This window comes from Girardinichthys multiradiatus, chromosome 9 (assembly GCF_021462225.1).
Source record: "Girardinichthys multiradiatus isolate DD_20200921_A chromosome 9, DD_fGirMul_XY1, whole genome shotgun sequence".
Taxonomy (NCBI): domain Eukaryota; kingdom Metazoa; phylum Chordata; class Actinopteri; order Cyprinodontiformes; family Goodeidae; genus Girardinichthys; species Girardinichthys multiradiatus.
The window spans coordinates 33,335,941-33,355,307 of record NC_061802.1 but is presented as its reverse complement, the minus strand read 5'-3'; the positions used below and the strand labels follow the sequence as shown (position 1 = coordinate 33,355,307).

Sequence of the window (19,367 nt, the reverse complement as noted above, 5' to 3'; positions counted from 1 at the left end):
ATTGGTAATGCCAGGGTTTAAAATTAGGGTACAAATTGGAGAAAGGGGTGAACTCACCCAGGGCTGTTCACAGCACACTTCCACCAGCATTAGTATGTGTACGAACACATGCATAATATACAATTACATTTTATTTACTGCCTAGTTCCATTTAAAGAATTGTAAAAAGATTATTTCCATGGACTGGAAAAATATGGGCTACTACCTCTGGGTTGGGGTCCGTCCCTGCCTCAAGTATTTGTGGCAACACTAGGGTACTAGTCTGATACTCTTCCCCTCAAAGCAGAGTAACCAGCGGATGTCAACAACGCCACCTTGGGAATTGTGCCCAAGGAAATAAATTGCCAATAAGGCACTTAAGGTTCGTAGCCAAGGGGAGCAAGACTTTATTCCACAAAAAAAAAAAAGTCACATTTTATTGTTCCATGTGTTAAAAGACAATTAATATTCCAAGAGCCACAATACTAAGGGAAGTACACAAGACTGGGGCCTACCAGGAGGGGGAGGGCAATCTAAGTATGGGGAACTGGTTCCTAAAACAAATAAATAAATCACCCCAAGCACTTGAACAAACACTCGATTGTGAACAAATTCCTACACCGGTCATGCGCACTGCACACAGGTCCAGTTCCCCTAGATGCTCCCCCCCCCCCGCCTTCAGCTCTCAGCCTGGAGACAAAAGAATGGGATTAACAAAGCAAACACTAACAGAAAAGAACGACCCTACAATTTAGACATGAAATGCGAAAAGGAGGTTACCCCTAACCTCTAACATATCCAGGCATTAAAAAAGCCATGTTTTAATTATGTAATCTAAAAAACCCAAGCTGTTACCCGCAGCAAGGCCGGAGGCCACACGGAACAATGGAGTAACTCATAAACAAATTTAAACAACAGAAACAAAAACAAAGCAGCAGGGTCTCCAGCGAGCTGCAGCAGCTTTATGTCTGAAATGAAATTACAGATTAATAGGTGATTTCAGAAAATGGCAGAAGGTAGAGGAAGCCATGGTCACCTACCAGAGCTGGACGACTGCACCCCAACCAAAGAGCCCCTTCCGGCCCAACAGCAGGCGGATACGCTTGCCAATGCTTTCTGTATATAGATAGTTGTCATTTTTGTGCTATTGAACTGCATGGGTGCAATAAAATAATACATACCCGTTTTATGTTGCCAAGCTGAACTGGGGAGGATAATTTACAACCACACCCCAGTACCAAGCAGGAGACTTCAGGCAGTTTCTAAATTCAAACAATTTGAGTTAACCAACTAAAATTGCAGATCTTATACAGGAGGAGAAACATTACTTACTGATGTTAGAGTTTTGGCCCCTGCAAGCTAACCAAGCGACCTTCCTGTTGAAGTGCAACCAACTGCAGGCATAAAGAAAGCAGGTGAAAGAATCTCTCTTTATGCTCACACCCATTATGCAGTAATTAGATGCCAGGTATCCTCAATCCTGTGGCAGGCTTCATCCTGCTACATATTGTAGCATCTTCTTCATGAGATATGGTGGGATAGAACAGGAGGTGGGCAGACATAATCTTTGTCTGCAGAAATGTTGGTGCTAAACTGGTCTGTTGTGGTGAAGCTGAGCCATAAAGCAACGCTCTTAATTTACTGGTCTGTCTACATTCCAACCCACACTTATGGTCATAAAAATATGGATCATAACTCAAACGATAAGATCCTGAATGCAAGGGCCTTCCTTTTGGAGGATGTCGGGGCATGTCCCCCTGGGAGGCAACCCCAGGTAAGACCCATAAGTTACTAGATGGACTAAATATTCTGTCTGGGAAAAGGTTTACCTCTTGGACCTGTTACCCCCTTGACCCAACCTCAGATAAGTGGAAGATGAATGGATGTATAAAAATTAGTTCAGGCTTTTGTAAAAAAAAGATAGTTTACTTGGATCCTATGTGAAACCCTAAGTTTTGGTTACCAGGTTTCATAGGTAGGACAGTTTCTAGTCTGTTTTCCATTCTTTATAGATTTCTTAGAGATCCAGCAATTTTCGCTTTTGTGCCATATAGTTTGTTGGAATAGATTTGTATTTTGAGTGATTGCATGGTTATGTTTCCTTCTTGTGAATCCCGATCTGTTTTCCCATTGGGCAGAAAGGATCCCTCAAGTGGTTATTGTTCAGCATTCTACTGACTGGTTTTTATTTGTGCAGCTTTTGAGATTAATTAAATAAAAATATAACATGCTGTACTGTATTCCCACTGGTATGCGACAACCTTTTCCTTTTATTAGTGTGCTGTTTATATGTCGCATGACTCTGGCAGGTCTGTTGCTATGGCACCAGGGTGTTTGTTAAGCAGAAAGAAAATATATCCCCTGCATGGTGCAGAAAAGATAGCATGAGATGAAGTCATTTATAGATGCCGTGAGAATACGTATAATACTAGGGCTGAATCCCCACAAAAAGAGCACCACCATAGTTTGTTGTTATCAAAGCTTGGGTTACTTAGAAACAGAGATGGGTCATCGATCTGTCCTATCCTAGCTATGGGCCTAATATATCATCTTAGTCATTCTGCACTGCTTGCACTACCTGAAAGTCAAAAAAACATTTCCCTAGCTGAAACAAATGGAATGTGACAACAGATGCAGCTTATAGTGTTGATGGCCCCCAGCATCAAACTGTAGTAAGCCAGGTTTAAAATCTAGGCAAAGGCTTTAAATAGATACATTATGCATAAACAAGGAAGAGGATTAACAACTGTTGAGATAATACAGACTGATGTGACCTGTGGGCATGTGGTCGTGCCATAGTTTATGTATGTCCCTTGAGCTTAATGTCAGGTTGTGCTTTGCTGCATCTGCCCAACATGTGTGTGTGTGTGTGTGTGTGTGTGGGAGGCTCATTGTGCATCTAGATAACAGCCCTTATTCTTTTGCAGTCACATAACATCTAAAAATGAGGACCTCATTCCAATAGACATTTTTAGCTCCTGAGAATGCTCTAGCTTACTTTCACAGTTTAACACAGAAATGAAGCCTAGTTTTTCTCTGTTTGCTGCTCTGTAAATATCTCAGAGGTCTGGTATAGAACATTAGTGAACAAACACTGACATGACGACTAATGAAGACCACATACAGGTGAGGAATAAAGATGTGGGGAAGTTTAAATCCCAATTGGGGTATAAAATATTCCAAGCTTTGAAAAACTTGTTCACTGTTCATTTAATCAACAGATGAGTGAAAGGGTATGGCACAACTAAACCTACCAAGTAATGGTTGTCAAAGCTGGGCAAGTTGAGCAATAATTAGAGTAAAAGCTAAGAGGCGCACGGCAACCCCTTAACTAAGCTGGGAGAATCTGTTGACAGGGCAACTGTTAGTCATGCACTTGGCAAATCTGGCCTTTATTCAAGAGAGTCAAGAAGTAAACCATTGTTGAAAACCCTAGGAAAGTCCTGTTTTCTATTTACAACAAGCCATATTTGGGAGATGGCAAACATGTGAAAGAAGGTGCTCTAAAATTAGACCCCAATTGATATATTGGGCCAACAGGTGAATCACTATAAGGAACTAACACAACAGTTTGTGTGAAACTAGCATATCATGTCACTCTAAACATATCCTACATGCTGTAAAACATAGTAGAGGTTATGTTAACGGGATACTTTGACTCAGCAGGGTCAGTAAAGCTGCCCAGGGCTGATGAGAGGATGCATGAAGCTAAAAAATTCTGTAAACAAAAAATGCTTTCAAAAATGGAAGTGTTAATCATATCTTTTCATGAATCAACAAAATGCAGTGAATGAACAAAAGAGAAATCTAAACCAAATCCAAATTTGATGTGGCCACCCTTTGCCTTCAAAACAGCATAAATTCTTCTGGCTACACTTGCACACAGTTTTTGAAGGAACTCGGCTGGTAGGTTGTTCCAAACATCTTGGAGAACTAACCACAGATCTTCTGTGGATGTAGACTTTCTCACATCCTTCTGTCTCTTCATGTCATCCTAGACACACTCCGTGATGTTGAGATAAGAGCTCTGTGGGGGCCATCACTTCCAGTAATTCTTGTTCTTCTTTATGCTGAAGATAGTTCTTAATGACTTTGGCTGTATGTTTGTGTTCGCTCACTTAGCATTTTGTAAATTGATAAAAATAAACAATCACCATTTGTATTTCTGAAAGCATGCTTTGTTTACAGCATTTTTTTCACACCTGCCTAAAACCTTTGCACAGAACTGTATATTGAAGTCTGTGATTGCAAGGTGACAACATGTACTGGTTCAAGGGGTATGAATACTTTTGCAAGACATTGTATCTGTCATGTTTTGGTTTTGTTGGGGACCCAAATGCAGAAACTGGGTACTATGATTATTAGGGTCAACATAGAAGAGTAAATGAGCAGTTACAAAAAAGCTGTGGAAGAACGGGAAACTGAGGCACTAATGTAAAAATAATACTAGTAACACAATAGCATAACAAAAAAAAAAAACATGAAGGAAAATGAAATACAAGATTCCACAAAGGAACAAAAACAATCAAACTAGACCCAAAGTTCAAAAGGTCATGACAGTTTTATACATGTCAACCTAATGAGAGTCTGCATGACTCAACATGGACTGCTAGATGATTGTATGAGTTGTGAGATTCAAATAAAGAAGCCTCTAATAGGTATTGTCAAATAATATCTGCCTCCTTGTTGCGGATGAGGAAAGTTAAGGCAGGCAGCTAAACTGATTAAATCTGATTTAAAAGAAGGACAGCGATGGAGACGGTATGGATTTTGTGTGTGGATTCACACACTTACACACCTCATGAAGCCAGTCCTAAATGATGGCCCCTAGAATACTGGGAACAAACTAAATCACGCCATCCTGATTTGATCAGAACTGAGCAGAATGATGGTGCTCATGCTGGGCGGTTACAACGAGACCATATGGAGGCACCGGGTCAGCTCCCTGTCTGCCTGCTGAGGCTGTTTATTATTCCAATGGTCTGCCACCTGATCCTCAAAGCCATCCAATTATGCAGTGGAAAACTTTATGTGTCTGTATGCTTCAAGCAAGGTGAGTTTGAGTGTAATCAAACTGCACAAATAATGATTTGTGCTCGCTCGTGGTTTTTTGGCTCTCTATGATGTGATTAACATTCAAAGAGTGTGAAAATATCAGACAGAAAATATTGATGTTGAGGTGATCCTGCATTCACACATACAGAAGAACCTATCTTAATACAGACTAAACATAATTCTCTACATGGTGATATCTTTTTCTTTCAGATATGCCTTTGCAACTACATAATTGTCCTGTATGTAATATTTTACATTTGTTCACTCATTCTCTGCATGATTCTCTATCTCATTTTACAAGCAACCTCACCTGTATTTGCATTTCTGTCAAGAAAATTCTATATCTCTATGCTTTTAATTTTTGATTATTTATTTCAGAATCGTGCTTCCTTTGTGTTGCTCTCCCTCCCTTGTGTTTTACCCCATTTACATCATCTCCTGGCAGGATCCTGCAGGACTTCCTGGAGACACACTCCAGGGGAAAGGAAGATGAAAGTGTCCTGATCTGAGAGATGTTACATTAGATGCAAACTTACCGACATGCTCATGGGAAAGCCCATTTTTAATTAGGGAATATGTTTATAGTAAAGAGATCACATGTACTGCCAACAGGACACAGGAATTAGAACCTAAATCTTTAAGCTTGATAAAATAGGTGGAAAAATGTGCATACATTTTAATGAATAGATTTTAATGAATATTTCTGTGTAGATATCATATAAATCAAACTAAAAGAGACTGAAGGAAATATCTACATTTTGACGACTTTCCAAAATGTACTCAACAAAACAAATTACTAAAATAACTCTCTCATGATCTAACTATTCTGTTTAATATTGACAATAGGCAATATTTATTTAATTTATATTTTAATCATCAAATAAAGGTGCAAACACAGGACGACCAGCAGTTCACAAAGAACCAAACATAGCATGTTTCAAATTTCTCAATACATAATTATCCTTTTTAAAAATGTATTTAAAACCCAGAGGCTCAGATTAATCAGTACTAAATATACTTTTAATACTAAAGATGCAGTTTCACAGGAGAATGCATACAAACAAGTTTAATGGTGGTAGTAGAATCATGACTAATAATCACCTTCATTGTATCTATTATGAAGTCAGCAGCTTTGTATTTACTGTTAAAAAAAGACAACTGGTCAGATTGAGGGAAGAAATGTTACTGAAATAGTAACAAACTTTGTCAATTTATTTAACAATGGGGCATGTAAACCCTTTACAGCCAAGGTGATCCAATAACTGGGCGTTGACTACATCAAAGTGAAGAAAATTAGCTTTCTGACTTTAGCTTTGTGATTTTGCTAAACTAGTTAAATCCAGAGATTGTGACTCAAAATCCAGCCTCAGACTTTTGTTGTATATATGTTCTAAAAGCTAAATTCATTCGAGACACTTGACTTAGACTTGTGGTCTGTGACTCTAGTCTCATTATGGAATAAAGTGTTAAATCAAGACACTATGTATACAGTCTGCAGCTGTGACAGGGGAGACACTCTATGGACATATTCTCCTGTTAAAAGGGTGCGTTTGATTTTGTGACTTTTACAGACTGTAACCTATTAATGATTTATAACAATCTGTTCATTTTTCCTGTAGCTTCATAATATTGACCACACAGATGTCTATCCAACTGAGGGCTACATGAACAAACTTTAGGTTGCTTCAAAACAAAACAAATATAACGTATCCCTGACATGTCCTCAAATTTACTCATTTACTCATTGTCTCGCTTACTATGTTGTAATCTAAAGACACTTCAGAAGATGTTTACTATTTAGATTTGACAGAAAAGCTTTAAAATATTGACCTTATTCATGGTTTTCTAATAAACATAAAAGCCTCTAATTTGGGGTTAAGGGAAGAAAACAAAATAAGGTGATGTAGTGGACAGCATGGACACATGAATAACCAGGTGCTAAGTACGTTTTTACAAAAACAAAGAACAGAATTTGATTGTCTTATAAGTCTTAATGTCTTTCTATTATTTTGTAAACATAAATGTATGTTTATATATGTCTAATAGGATAAATACTAAGCTGTGTACACATACGATATTTAAGCAGCTTTTACATTTTTGCCTTATTACATTAAATGTTAAAGATTGAGAGATTGTTCATTAATGGTAAAATATAGCCATACCTGAGGACAAACAGGATTTAATTTTTTTTTCTTCCAAGATTTGAATTCTTAACCTACAACATTGTGTGTTTATACGCAGACTAGATGACTTGAATTTGATGATAAATGTTTAACTTTAGTCATTAGGGACTCAGTGATGTGCAAACCTTCATTGAAGGAAAGAAAGACAAAAAGAGAGAGAGGTGCACCGAGAGTGGGAGGGCCACACTGGTGAGGGAGATAATCCAGGGAAATAAAATGGAAAGGGGTAAACTGGGCGAGCTGATAAGGTGGGATCGGCAGAGTTGGAGATCAAAGGAGGGAGCTGTGGAGGGAAGGTAGGTAAAGAGATGAAAAAAGGAGACAGATATAAAAAAAAATAAGGAACAGTAGAGAAAAATCTAAGGTCTTTTGCTGCCGTTTGAAGCACTGACAGTAGCGCATGTATTCACAAAGGGAAAAAAAAAAAAAACACCCACCTTCCACAGTCTAACTGAACACTCTTCTTCCTCATATAGTAATTAATGCAAAGTAGAAAGGTAACAGATTAAAGACTGGAATTGCCATCAATGCAACTGTAAACAAAGAATGCTTGCATTTTGTTCCATGCCTACAGCAACAGATTTGGTCTTGCATCTAATTCTCATGTGTTGGCATAGGCATTTCTGTTTATTTTGAAACAAAGATTCAGTAGCTTAGCAGAACATTTCAAACTAAATGCCAATTTCAAAACACATCTCTTTAATTTACTGGAGAAATGAGAACTAAAAGCAGCATTCTTGTAAAACATTTGGAATACAAGGCCACACTGTTGTCAAAGGGTTCAAAGAACAAATAGTTGTGGTTAACAGAGAGTAAATCCTCTTTCAGTCCTAAAAATATTGCATGGAAATTCTACTTTTTACAGGTTCTAAAATTATTTAAATCTAGCCTGCAGGATACAACGTTTGTGACTACAGATTCCACCACTGTGCTATATACAGGGGTTGGACAATGAAACTGCAACACCTGTCATTTTAGTGTGGGAGGTTTCATGGCTAAATTGGACCAGCCTGGTAGCCAGTCTTCATTGATTGCATATTGCACCAGTAAGAGCAGAGTGTGAAGGTTCAATTAGCAGGGTAAGAGCATAGTTTTGCTCAAAATATTGAAATGCACATAACATTATGGGTGACATACCAGAGTTCAAAAGAGGACACATTGTTGGTGCACATCTTGTTGGCACATTCGTAACCAAGACAGCAAGTCTTTGTGATGTATGAAGAGCCACGGTATCCAGGGTAATGTCAGCATACCACCAAGAAGGACGAACCACATCTAACAGGATTAACTGTGGACGCAAGAGGAAGCTGTCTGAAAGGGATGTTCGGGTGCTAACCCGGATTGTATCCAAAAAACATAAAACCACGGCTGCCCAAAATCATGGCAGAATTAAATGTGCACCTCAACTCTGTTTCCACCAGAACTGTCCGTCGGGAGCTCCACAGGGTCAATATACATGGCCGGGCTGCTATAGCCAAACCTTTGATCACTCATGCCAATGGTTGGTTTCAATGGTGCAAGGAGCGCAAATCTTGGGCTGTGAACAATGTGAAACATGTATTGTTCTCTGATGAGTCCACCTTTTACTGTTTTCCCCACATCCGGGAGAGTTATGTTGTGGAGAAGCCCCAAAGAAGCGTACCACCCAGACTGTTGCATGCCCAGAGTGAAGCATGGGGGTGGATCAGTGATGGTTTGGGCTGCCATATCATGGCATTCCCTTGGTCCAATACTTGTGCTAGATGGGCGCATCACTGCCAAGGACTACCGAACCAGTCTTGAGGACCATGTGCATCCAATGGTTCAAACATTGTATCCTGAAGGCGGTGCCGTGTATCAGGATGACAATGCACCAATACACACAGCAAGACTGGTGAAAGATTGGTTTGATGAACATGAAAGTGAAGTTGAACATCTCCCATGGCCTGCACAGTCACCAGATCTAAATATTATTGAGCCACTTTGGGGTGTTTTGGAGGAGCGAGTCAGGAAACGTTTTCCTCCACCAGTATCACGTAGTGACCTGGCCACTATCCTGCAAGAATAATGGCTTAAAATCCCTCTGACAACTGTGCAGGACTTGTATATGTCATTCCCAAGACGAATTGACGCTGTATTGGCCGCAAAAGGAGGCCCTACACCATACTAATAAATTATTGTGGTCTAAAACCAGGTGTTTCAGTTTCATTGTCCAACCCCTGTATGTGTCATTGTTTTAGGAATTCTTTTGACCCACATGCAAAACTCACTCAGGAGACCAGACAAGTTTCAAAGGTTTATTTAAACACACAAGGAGAGTTCTACAGGAGTGAGGGTTGGAAGGTTCTTCAGGTCCACTGAAGAAAAGGCAAGAGTTAGTTCAGATCTGGGGTGGAAGTACATCCATATAGCTCCAGAAGTTTTGCTTACTTGATCACTTGAGCAGAGAAATTCAGGAGGGTCATACCACTGGCCTTGGGAGTCAGGCAATCCAAATAGCTTGTCCCATGTTTGGTCCAGAGTTCTCACAGAGGTAGGTGTTAGGAAGGTTAGAAACCGTGCCACAGTCAGAGATGAATAATCCAAATTCACAAACAGAAGGTGTAGAATGTCTGAGTCCAGCTCCGTAGGTAACAGCCCACACCTCACAGGTTTCTAACAGGAAGCAGGGAAAGATAAACAGGATTATCAAAAACCAAAAACAGACTGGCAAAGTTTCTCTGGCTTGGTGTTTACCACTAGGGCAACAACACTCAGGCGCTGAAGGACTGATGGCAGGCTCCTAAGTACTCCTCCCAGGTAAGGCCAATCAGTCGAAGATCAGCAACACCTGTAAATGGTTAAAAGAAGCTCCAGGAGGACCTCTGGTGGACAAGCACAGGAACGAACACTCCCAATTCCCAACAATATGAATAAAAATGTTTGTGAAAAAATAAGTACACCACGAAAATCTGAGGTTTGTGCAAGAAAAGGAAAAGCCCATATAAATTAACTATGTGCCATTTCTAATTTACTTGTTTAGTTAGCATGACAGAATGTAACTCCAAACTGAAAACAAAAATTTTATAATAAAACTTGGGATAACACAGTATCTTACAAAAGTATTCCTACTCCTTAACTTTTTCCCTTCTTATCATGCCACAACTATAGACTGTTGTGTATTTCATTGGGATTTTATGTATCAGACCAACACAAAGCAGTGCACATATATGAGGTGGAAGGAAACTAGCTCATGGTTTTCAATATTGTTTTACAAATCTTAATCTAAAAGGTGTGGCATCACAGAGACAAAGATACACACTTTTTCAAGGATTGTGGAGAAGTTTAAAGTAGGGCTAGTTAATAATAAAAAAAAATCCAAAGCTTTAAGTACAACACAAATTCTGATCACACCATCCCCACTGGGAAACATTGTGGTGGCAGCATCATACTCTGGGGATGTTTTTCTCAGCTGAGACCAGAAAGAGGTTAGAGTAGATGTGACGATCTATGGAGCCAAAAAAAGAAAACCTACTAAATGTTGCAAAAGACTGTTTTGGAGGTTCGCCTTCTAGTAGGACAATGAGCTTACAGATACCGTTAGAGTTACAGCAGAATTCAGTTTCTAGGTGTGCAAAGCTGAGACATAAAAGATTATAACTGCAGCAAAAGGGGTTACTGAACACTTTTAACTGAGCAAGGCTGCATACAAAGTCATGCCACATTGTCAGATTTATATTAAATTCAGAAACCCATGTCTCCTTTTTCTTCCCGATTCTAATTATGTACTACTTTGTGTTGGTCTAACACATAAAACATTATCTTTTACTACCTCAATTTTCACACTGCATAATGTGGATAATGCTTTATAGCAAAAGAGGCCTTATGACCCTAACTGGGTTCACACACAAAATACATTAAAAATGAACTCAATACCTTTAAATGAACTATGTAGGTCGAATCATGGTTGTGTTTTATTTAGTGGTAGACAGCAATATAAAAGATATGTCGTAAACTAGTATAATAAGGACATAAATTTACATAAAAGATACACTTCTTTCTCACCAACATGTTCCTTAATGTTGAGCTTCATTTATTTTTAAGGACTGCTGTATCATTAGGATGTGTGGAGTATTAAACAGGGCAGAAGGTGGACAGGATAATTAGTGAGAAAACATGTAACTGAGAATAGGGAGCTGTGGAACTGATGAACTGTGCCTTTTTATTCCCTCTGTCCTCTCTGACTAATTATTACCTGCCCTTTAAAACACCACAGTAGTTCCCTTCACTTTCATGGCTTTACCCATCTGGGTACACTTCAGTTAACTACAAACAGCAAATGTAGGAGAACCAAGGGTCTACGTTTACTTTTATACAGCATGCTGAGGAGCTGACCAACCTTATAGAATCTTTCATATAAAAGATTTTAAGAAAAACTGAATAACTTGCAATACATTAAACTGAAAGTGAAATTAATAAACTGGACATTATTCATTTTGTGATTACTTTTTTAAATGCACAGCTAAAACCATAAATGTATGATTATGAAAATACAAAACTTTTTTTCCCTACTAGCTGTCTTTAAATTAATCAGCTTTTTCTCTTTTAGGTCAGTTAGGATTATTGAAATATTTTTTCTTTTTGCTAAATTACTTAGTTATAAGCGAGAAAATGTTTTATTACTTTCTTAAAGTTCAGACGTTTACATAAAAACAAATTACTGTACCTTTAAACTCCTTGAAAAAAACATTCCGTTCCTCCACAAGTCTGTTTCATCTTCAGATAAACTTGTAGATTCAGAAGATATCACATTTAAATAATGAAATGTAAATATTAACATCATGGGGCTGTCCAGCCATCATACAGAATGAGATGAATCTTGGAGATGAAAGTGTTGAGTGCAAAGTCTGAATATCAACACTAGAACAAAATCAAAAGTCCTTGAGAAAATGCTGACTAAAACTGATAAGAGTGCCAGTAAATTAATTACTCCAACAGCAATTAAAATGCCAATTTACAGTTTGCAAATGCTCTCAGGGACAAAGACCTTTATTTTTGGAGACATGTGATTAAACTAAAATTCAAATATGACCATAATGACCATCTTTACATTTGAAGGAAAAATGGTGAGGCCTCCAAGATGTTGTAGGGGTATTTTGTTACAGAAGGGACTGGTGGACTTAACAAAATAGACAGCATCACTTGGAAAGAACATTATGTGGACATTTTAAAGCAACATCTCAACAAGTCAGCAGCCAGTAAAGTAAAGTTTGATGACAACCAGGGCTTCCAAATGGACAATGACCCTTAACAAACTGTTAAATCAGTTAATAGTGGGTGGCTTAAAAACAACAGTCAATGTTTTAGAGCAGCCATCATAAAGCCCTGATCTCACTCCCATGGAAATAATGTGAGTACAACTGAAAAGGTGCCCTAAACCTGACTCAGTTACACCAGTTCTGTCAGGAGGAATGGGTCAAAATTCCAGCAAACTATTATGAGTAGCTTGAGGAAAGCAAACCCAAAATGTTAGTTAAAAAGCAATTATACCAAATAATAAGGAAATGTATGTAAACTTCTGAATTTGAACATTACTCTTTCATTATTCTGCCATAAAGCAAACAAAAATAACTTTTGTCAACCTAACTGACCTAAAACAGGAAAAATCAGTCTGATTTAAAGTCAGAGAGTGAGAAAAAAGATTCTTTGTCTTTCCAGGCCTGCATGAGAACAAACAGAAAGGGGAGAGAAAGGTTCTGTATATCAGTTTTTACTTATATTTAAGGTTTGGGTAGTTCAACATAACTTTACAGGTCCTTCTCAAAATATTAGCATATTGTGATAAAGTTCATTATTTTCCATAATGTAATGATGAAAATGTAACATTCATATATTTTAGATTCATTGCACACTAACTGAAATATTTCAGGTCTTTTATTGTCTTAATATGGATGATTTTGGCATACAGCTCATGAAAACCCAAAATTCCTATCTCACAAAATTAGCATATTTCATCCGACCAATAAAAGAAAAGTGTTTTTAATACAAAAAATGTCAACCTTCAAATAATCATGTACAGTTATGCACTCAATACTTGGTCAGGAATCCTTTTGCAGAAATGACTGCTTCAATGCGGCGTGGCATGGAGGCAATCAGCCTGTGGCACTGCTGAGGTCTTATGGAGCCCCAGGATGCTTCGATAGCGGCCTTTAGCTCATCCAGAGTGTTGGGTCTTGAGTCTCTCAACGTTCTCTTCACAATATCCCACAGATTCTCTATGGGGTTCAGGTCAGGAGAGTTGGCAGGCCAATTGAGCACAGTGATACCATGGTCAGTAAACCATTTACCAGTGGTTTTGGCACTGTGAGCAGGTGCCAGGTCGTGCTAAAAAATGAAATCTTCATCTCCATAAAGCTTTTCAGCAGATGGAAGCATGAAGTGCTCCAAAATCTCCTGATAGCTAGCTGCATTGACCCTGCCCTTGATAAAACACAGTGGACCAACACCAGCAGCTGACACGGCACCCCAGACCATCACTGACTGTGGGTACTTGACACTGGACTTATGGCATTTTGGCATTTCCTTCTCCCCAGTCTTCCTCCAGACTCTGGCACCTTGATTTCCGAATGACATGCAGAATTTGCTTTCATCCGAAAAAAGTACTTTGGACCACTGAGCAACAGTCCAGTGCTGCTTCTCTGTAGCCCAGGTCAGGCGCTTCTGCCGCTGTTTCTGGTTCAAAAGTGGCTTGACCTGGGGAATGCGTCACCTGTAGCCCATTTCCTGCACACGCCTGTGCACGGTGGCTCTGGATGTTTCTACTCCAGACTCAGTCCACTGCTTCCGCAGGTCCCCCAAGGTCTGGAATCGGCCCTTCTCCACAATCTTCCTCAGGGTCCGGTCACCTCTTCTCGTTGTGCAGCGTTTTCTGCCACACTTTTTCCTTCCCACAGACTTCCCACTGAGGTGCCTTGATACAGCACTCTGGGAACAGCCTATTCGTTCAGAAATTTCTTTCTGTGTCTTACCCTCTTGCTTGAGGGTGTCAATAGTGGCCTTCTGGACAGCAGTCAGGTCGGCAGTCTTACCCATGATTGGGGTTTTGAGTGATGAACCAGGCTGGGAGTTTTAAAGGCCTCAGGAATCTTTTGCAGGTGTTTAGAGTTAACTCGTTGATTCAGATGATTAGGTTCATAGCTCGTTTAGAGACCCTTTTAATGATATGCTAATTTTGTGAGATAGGAATTTTGGGTTTTAATGAGCTGTTTGCCAAAATCATCCGTATTAAGACAATAAAAGACCTGAAATATTCCAGTTAGTGTGCAATGAATCTAAAATATATGAATGTTAAATTTTCATCATTACATTATGGAAAATAATGAACTTTATCACAATATGCTAATATTTTGAGAAGGACCTGTATGTCTGACTGGTCTGGTGTGTTCCTTGGTCATTATGATGACCTCTGGGGCCTAGACAGAACAACTGTGCTTAAACTGAGAATAAAGCTATTGCACGTTTACTCTATTTACTGATCTATTTTAATTTGGGGTATCAGAGAAAAAAGAACATATTTTTAATTATTAGTTCCAAACAGTTCCAAAGTGTTGCAGGTATCTAATAATAAACCAGAAAATTATTATCAGTTTTCAGACCAAAACAAAATTTTTTTGTCACATGTGGGTGAAAACAAATAGTTTTTGCCATGTTTAATGAGATTACATTGCCTGGAAATGGTAACATCTTATTAAATGACAATTCATTTAGTAGCTGTTAAGATCTTGCAGATTGAATCATAATATTGCATCAGTATGAGCTTGCTATGCTCATAAGCAAAAACAATGTTCACTCTGATACAATTGATGTCAGCTTTTGTAATTCTGCTGCAAACAATCTGCCTGTGTGATAAATAACAGAGCTCTACCAGGAAAGAAAAACCGTGTGTTGCTGATAATTTCCATCTCTCTGGAAAAGTGGAAATCAGTCAGAGTGTGAATGGGGGTGGAGAAATGAGACTATTTCAGTCTTCCAGTAATAAGGCCTAGAAAAACAGAAGCCCCTCTGACATTCAGGGGTGGATTCATCTCTCATCAGTTGTGGATGCTTTACAGGTGGAGACCATGTACAGAATTAAATGCGGTTTCTGTCTTTCTTAGCTTGTTTTGCTAGATTTGCTTGGTATGAGCAGTGGCTTTTTGAATTTGTTGCACAATTGATACAATTATGTATATTTAGGTGTTTTCTGGTGTGGGAACATTTCAAACATGCTTTCATTTTGTGCACATTGTGACTGGTGCTTTTTCATTATGATCATATGTTTTATTTATCTATGCAGCATATACTGCCATTTGTTGCTACACCGGCCTAAATTCCCCAAAGTGGTCATTAAAGTTTAATTTTACCTCATCTCATGTGTAAGGTAAACAGACTCATTAGGCAGGCAGTGATTATAGTTGAGTAGAATGACCAAAGGTGACACATAACAGGAGCACTTCACATGCAGCTTGGGGAAATTAACTTTCCCTCCAGAGAGGGGTGACTGGCTGAGGCATGAGTGTGGCAACAGGTGCAACAGAAGCAAATACTCATGAGGGACTGTTTTTTTTTTTTTTCTTTAGCTACAATTTGCTTATTTGCACATGATGATGCGATGGCTTATACTTGGACATCTACTTATCTTTTCAAGCAAATTTAGAGCAAAATCTTTCAAAGATGTGTTCAGCTTTCTAATAAAACTACTGTGAAATGCTTTGTGTCCTGTTAAAATGAGCAGAATTTGAGCTGCTAATTGAAATGACATGCAGTTTATGGCCTGAAGCAGCCATCTGTTCTGAACACCATGTGCTGCTCCCCTGTGGCAAAGCCTGCTAAAACTGGTAGCTACAGAGCAGCAAACCCACAACACTTTGTTCTGTCAACAATGTATAAGATCAATAGATCAATAGTGTTTGCGGGTTGAACAACGGTACTTGTTCTATGATCCAGCAGCACCAAGCTGAGATTTTCCCTATCCCACAATAAGCCTAACCATTTATTACACTCTTTCTGATTTTACAAGCTTATAACAAAGAAAATAACTCTTCATAATGCAGAACTGTTCAATCAAATTTAAACAGCAAGGCAGGCTGGCGCCATTGAGTACAGCAAAACGAAGCAAACCCTGTGGACTGAGGTGAACTTTCCAAAGATCAGCTTGTCACAGCGGCTCAGGAAACATCCCTGAAGTGAGCCGTGGGTGACAGCTGCTGCCGCTCCACTGGCACAGGTAAATGCCAGGAGCTCCACTTGGAAACATGGTGTGCTGACACACAAAGCACACAAGACCACACACACACACACACTGCTGTCTAAGACATGCTGCTGTGTCTTATACAAAACTAGATAAAGCCTAAGCAGGGTTGGGATTTTCCCCAAACGACATCATGAAGATCATGGAACACAGCAGACAAGTCAAAGACAAGGTTGTAAATACAATTAAAATAAGATTAGGTTACAAAACAATATCCTTAGGACTCAACATCTCACAAAGGATTGTTCAATCCATCATTCAAAAATGGCGCTTCTGCAAACTTGTGCAGGAGAACATTAATCACAGATGCAGCCAAGAAGCTCTAACTCTGGAGAAGTTCCAGAGACTCACAGTTCACTATTAGTCATGCAGTCCATGAATCTTACCTTTTTGGAGGACTGGCAAAAGAAGGTTATTAGAGAATTACATGAGAAGTCATAAGAAGTCAGATTTAATGTTTGCTACAAACTATACAGGGAATACAGCAAACGTGGGAAAATGTAGTCTAGTCTAATCAGAGCAAAAATGGCACTGTTGTTCATTCAAAATGTTACTTGCGTCATGATTTGTGGGTGTTTTTGGTTTATTATTTTTATAATTATTGATAGATTTTGAATCATGCTTTAGTTTTTGTCTTCTTGTTCATGTTTTGTCAAATTAGGCTTTTGGATCTGGTTTTGCTCTAGTTTCATGTTTTTCTAGTTGTATTTCTATTTGTGTCCTTGGATTTCCGTTCTGCTCTAGCCACACGTTGCACTAAACCTGACAACTTGTGCACATCAGCCTGAACACAGTATCCCCATAAAGACCTATGATGTTGGCAACATCATAATAAAAACTATTCTATTGATGTTTATACTTGTACTTGTAATGCCACAAAAATGTTGAGAATAGAATTGAAAGAATAGATAAACAAAAGACACATTTTAATTGTTCTCTTTAATTGTTCAGCACAAAAAAATACCTGTTTCATCTGTTTCCTAGATTTTCATACTCCAAAAAAAATGGAGCCGAATAACAATTGTTAAATTTAAAAAGCCATTTGCATTGAGGAGTGCAAAATGTTTCCTTACAGCAACAATCATGATTGGGCATTAAGAGTTTTAAAATGTTCAAATCCCACTTGAATTTTGTAATTCCCTTTAAATACACATTCACTTTATTCTTCTGCATTGCTGTCAAATTCTTTTAATTCAGTGTCATGTTTAAATGCCTAATAATTCGAACCCATTGTAACTATTTCTTTAACTTACCATAAATGTCTGATGGGCCATTATTGCTTTTGTAAGCTCCTTTTGTCTTCCTTCTATGATGAAAACATGATGGAACAAAGATGAAGATAAATGATGTAACACAATGAAATATGACACACTTGCAGCACATCCAGAAGTACTCCCACAAAGAGCTTTTGATCTCCTTTCAGCTACCACTGAGAGGTAAAGGTTTAAAGCCTAGTGGGGCGACTTGCTGAGTAAGTGCTGATCAGATGCACATTATTGACTTGGTGCATTGATTCTCTCCTTGTCTGTTCATATTAGTTAGGAGCAGCCATAGCAAAATTAATGGTTTCAGTAATGACACTTTAATCCCCAATGCAGCTGCTTTTACTGTAAGCCTTTCTTACATTTCCCCGAGGGAGATTTGAAATCCCAAAACTTTAAAATATAAAGACATACAGCTGTGTCCTGGAAGTAATTGCTTCATTGGGGTTTGCTTTTGAGATGCAGTACTGAGAAGAACCACCAGGTGTCTGTAGAGTAGAAGGGATACATCTTGCTCAGGTAGCTCAAATTTAGAGGGTAAGCGGCACACAATGAATATTAGGTTGCAGTGCTGTACTACTGCTGTGTTGTTTGATCTGTTTTATTCTGCAGGAAATCCCACAAACCAACAGGCTGTATCAGCAACTGCAACTGTTTTACCAACACCGGCATCAGCTAAAAGGCTCAAAACAAAAGTCAGAGATATGAGGAACAATACAGTAGATCACAAATATATAAATAAAGACACTTGGTGCTTTTATATCTGTACTTCAGGCACAAACTGGGTGTGAAAGCTCAAATAAGGAACTCAGCTCAATTTGTGGTTTGCATGCTTTGTCTTGAATTTCCTGACCCCATTCTACTAAAGTTGAGGCTTCTTTACACTCCGAACTGATTGAGTAAATCTTGAAGCCTTCTGGAAATGTATGTATGTATGTATGTATGTATGTATGTATGTATGTATGTATGTATGTATGTGCATGCAATACATAAATATGCTACTTGTGCTATGAAGTCTAATATCACTACTGTCACTTATAGCACTGTTGACAATAACTATTTCATCACAGCTTGACATTATTCATCGGTGTGCACACAGGCCAGGTCGCTACACTTGGCTTTCTGATACACACTGTCATAGAGAGCCAAAACACCAATAAGCTTCAGAATAATCAGGTTGAAAATGAGCAAACATGCATCTAAATCAACAATCTGAGCACCTGGAGAGAACCTCCATAGTTATGCTGTCAACCAGGAGGTTTTTGTGTTGTTCTTGGCAGTGCAGAAACAAATCATAGGTATGGTAGATATTTTATTTATAAAGAGGATTATAAACTATATGTCTATCTTCTTTCTTTCTTTCAGCAAAGGGGATGCAGCAGCTATCGAGACAGAACTGTTTAGAGACTACAGGTTTGGACAACAGCAGCTGATAGAGCTTTGGGGACAAGCATGTGCTCTCGCCATCACTAAGGTATGGACACCTTTTTGTTGTTTCATAACTCTGTTTATATTCTTTTTATACATTTTTACTTTTATAGCAGGCAAGCTCAAAATGACAGCAAGAGAAAAACTGATTATCCAATAACACTATCCATCTAACCATCTGTTTGCTCATCTGGTATTACAAAAGACAGCCCA

General features: G+C 38.7%; 1 protein-coding gene and 1 long non-coding RNA gene across 3 annotated transcripts in view; one reads left to right on the top strand and one right to left on the bottom strand.

The window, feature by feature from the left end:
• yjefn3 (YjeF N-terminal domain containing 3) overlaps positions 1 to 19,367 on the top strand; it is a 72,359-nt gene that overhangs the window by 33,423 nt on the left and 19,569 nt on the right. For both annotated transcript variants that reach the window (XM_047373783.1, XM_047373782.1), the window contains exon 2: positions 19,092 to 19,200. In XM_047373783.1, the coding sequence (XP_047229739.1) occupies positions 19,092 to 19,200 (109 nt within the window). The remainder of the gene's footprint in view (positions 1 to 19,091; positions 19,201 to 19,367) is intronic.
• On the bottom strand, positions 9,480 to 10,017 carry LOC124873262. Its single transcript, XR_007039487.1, has 2 exons — positions 9,627 to 10,017; positions 9,480 to 9,553 (listed from the first exon to the last, which is right to left on the bottom strand). It is a non-coding gene; the product is annotated as an uncharacterized LOC124873262 (long non-coding RNA).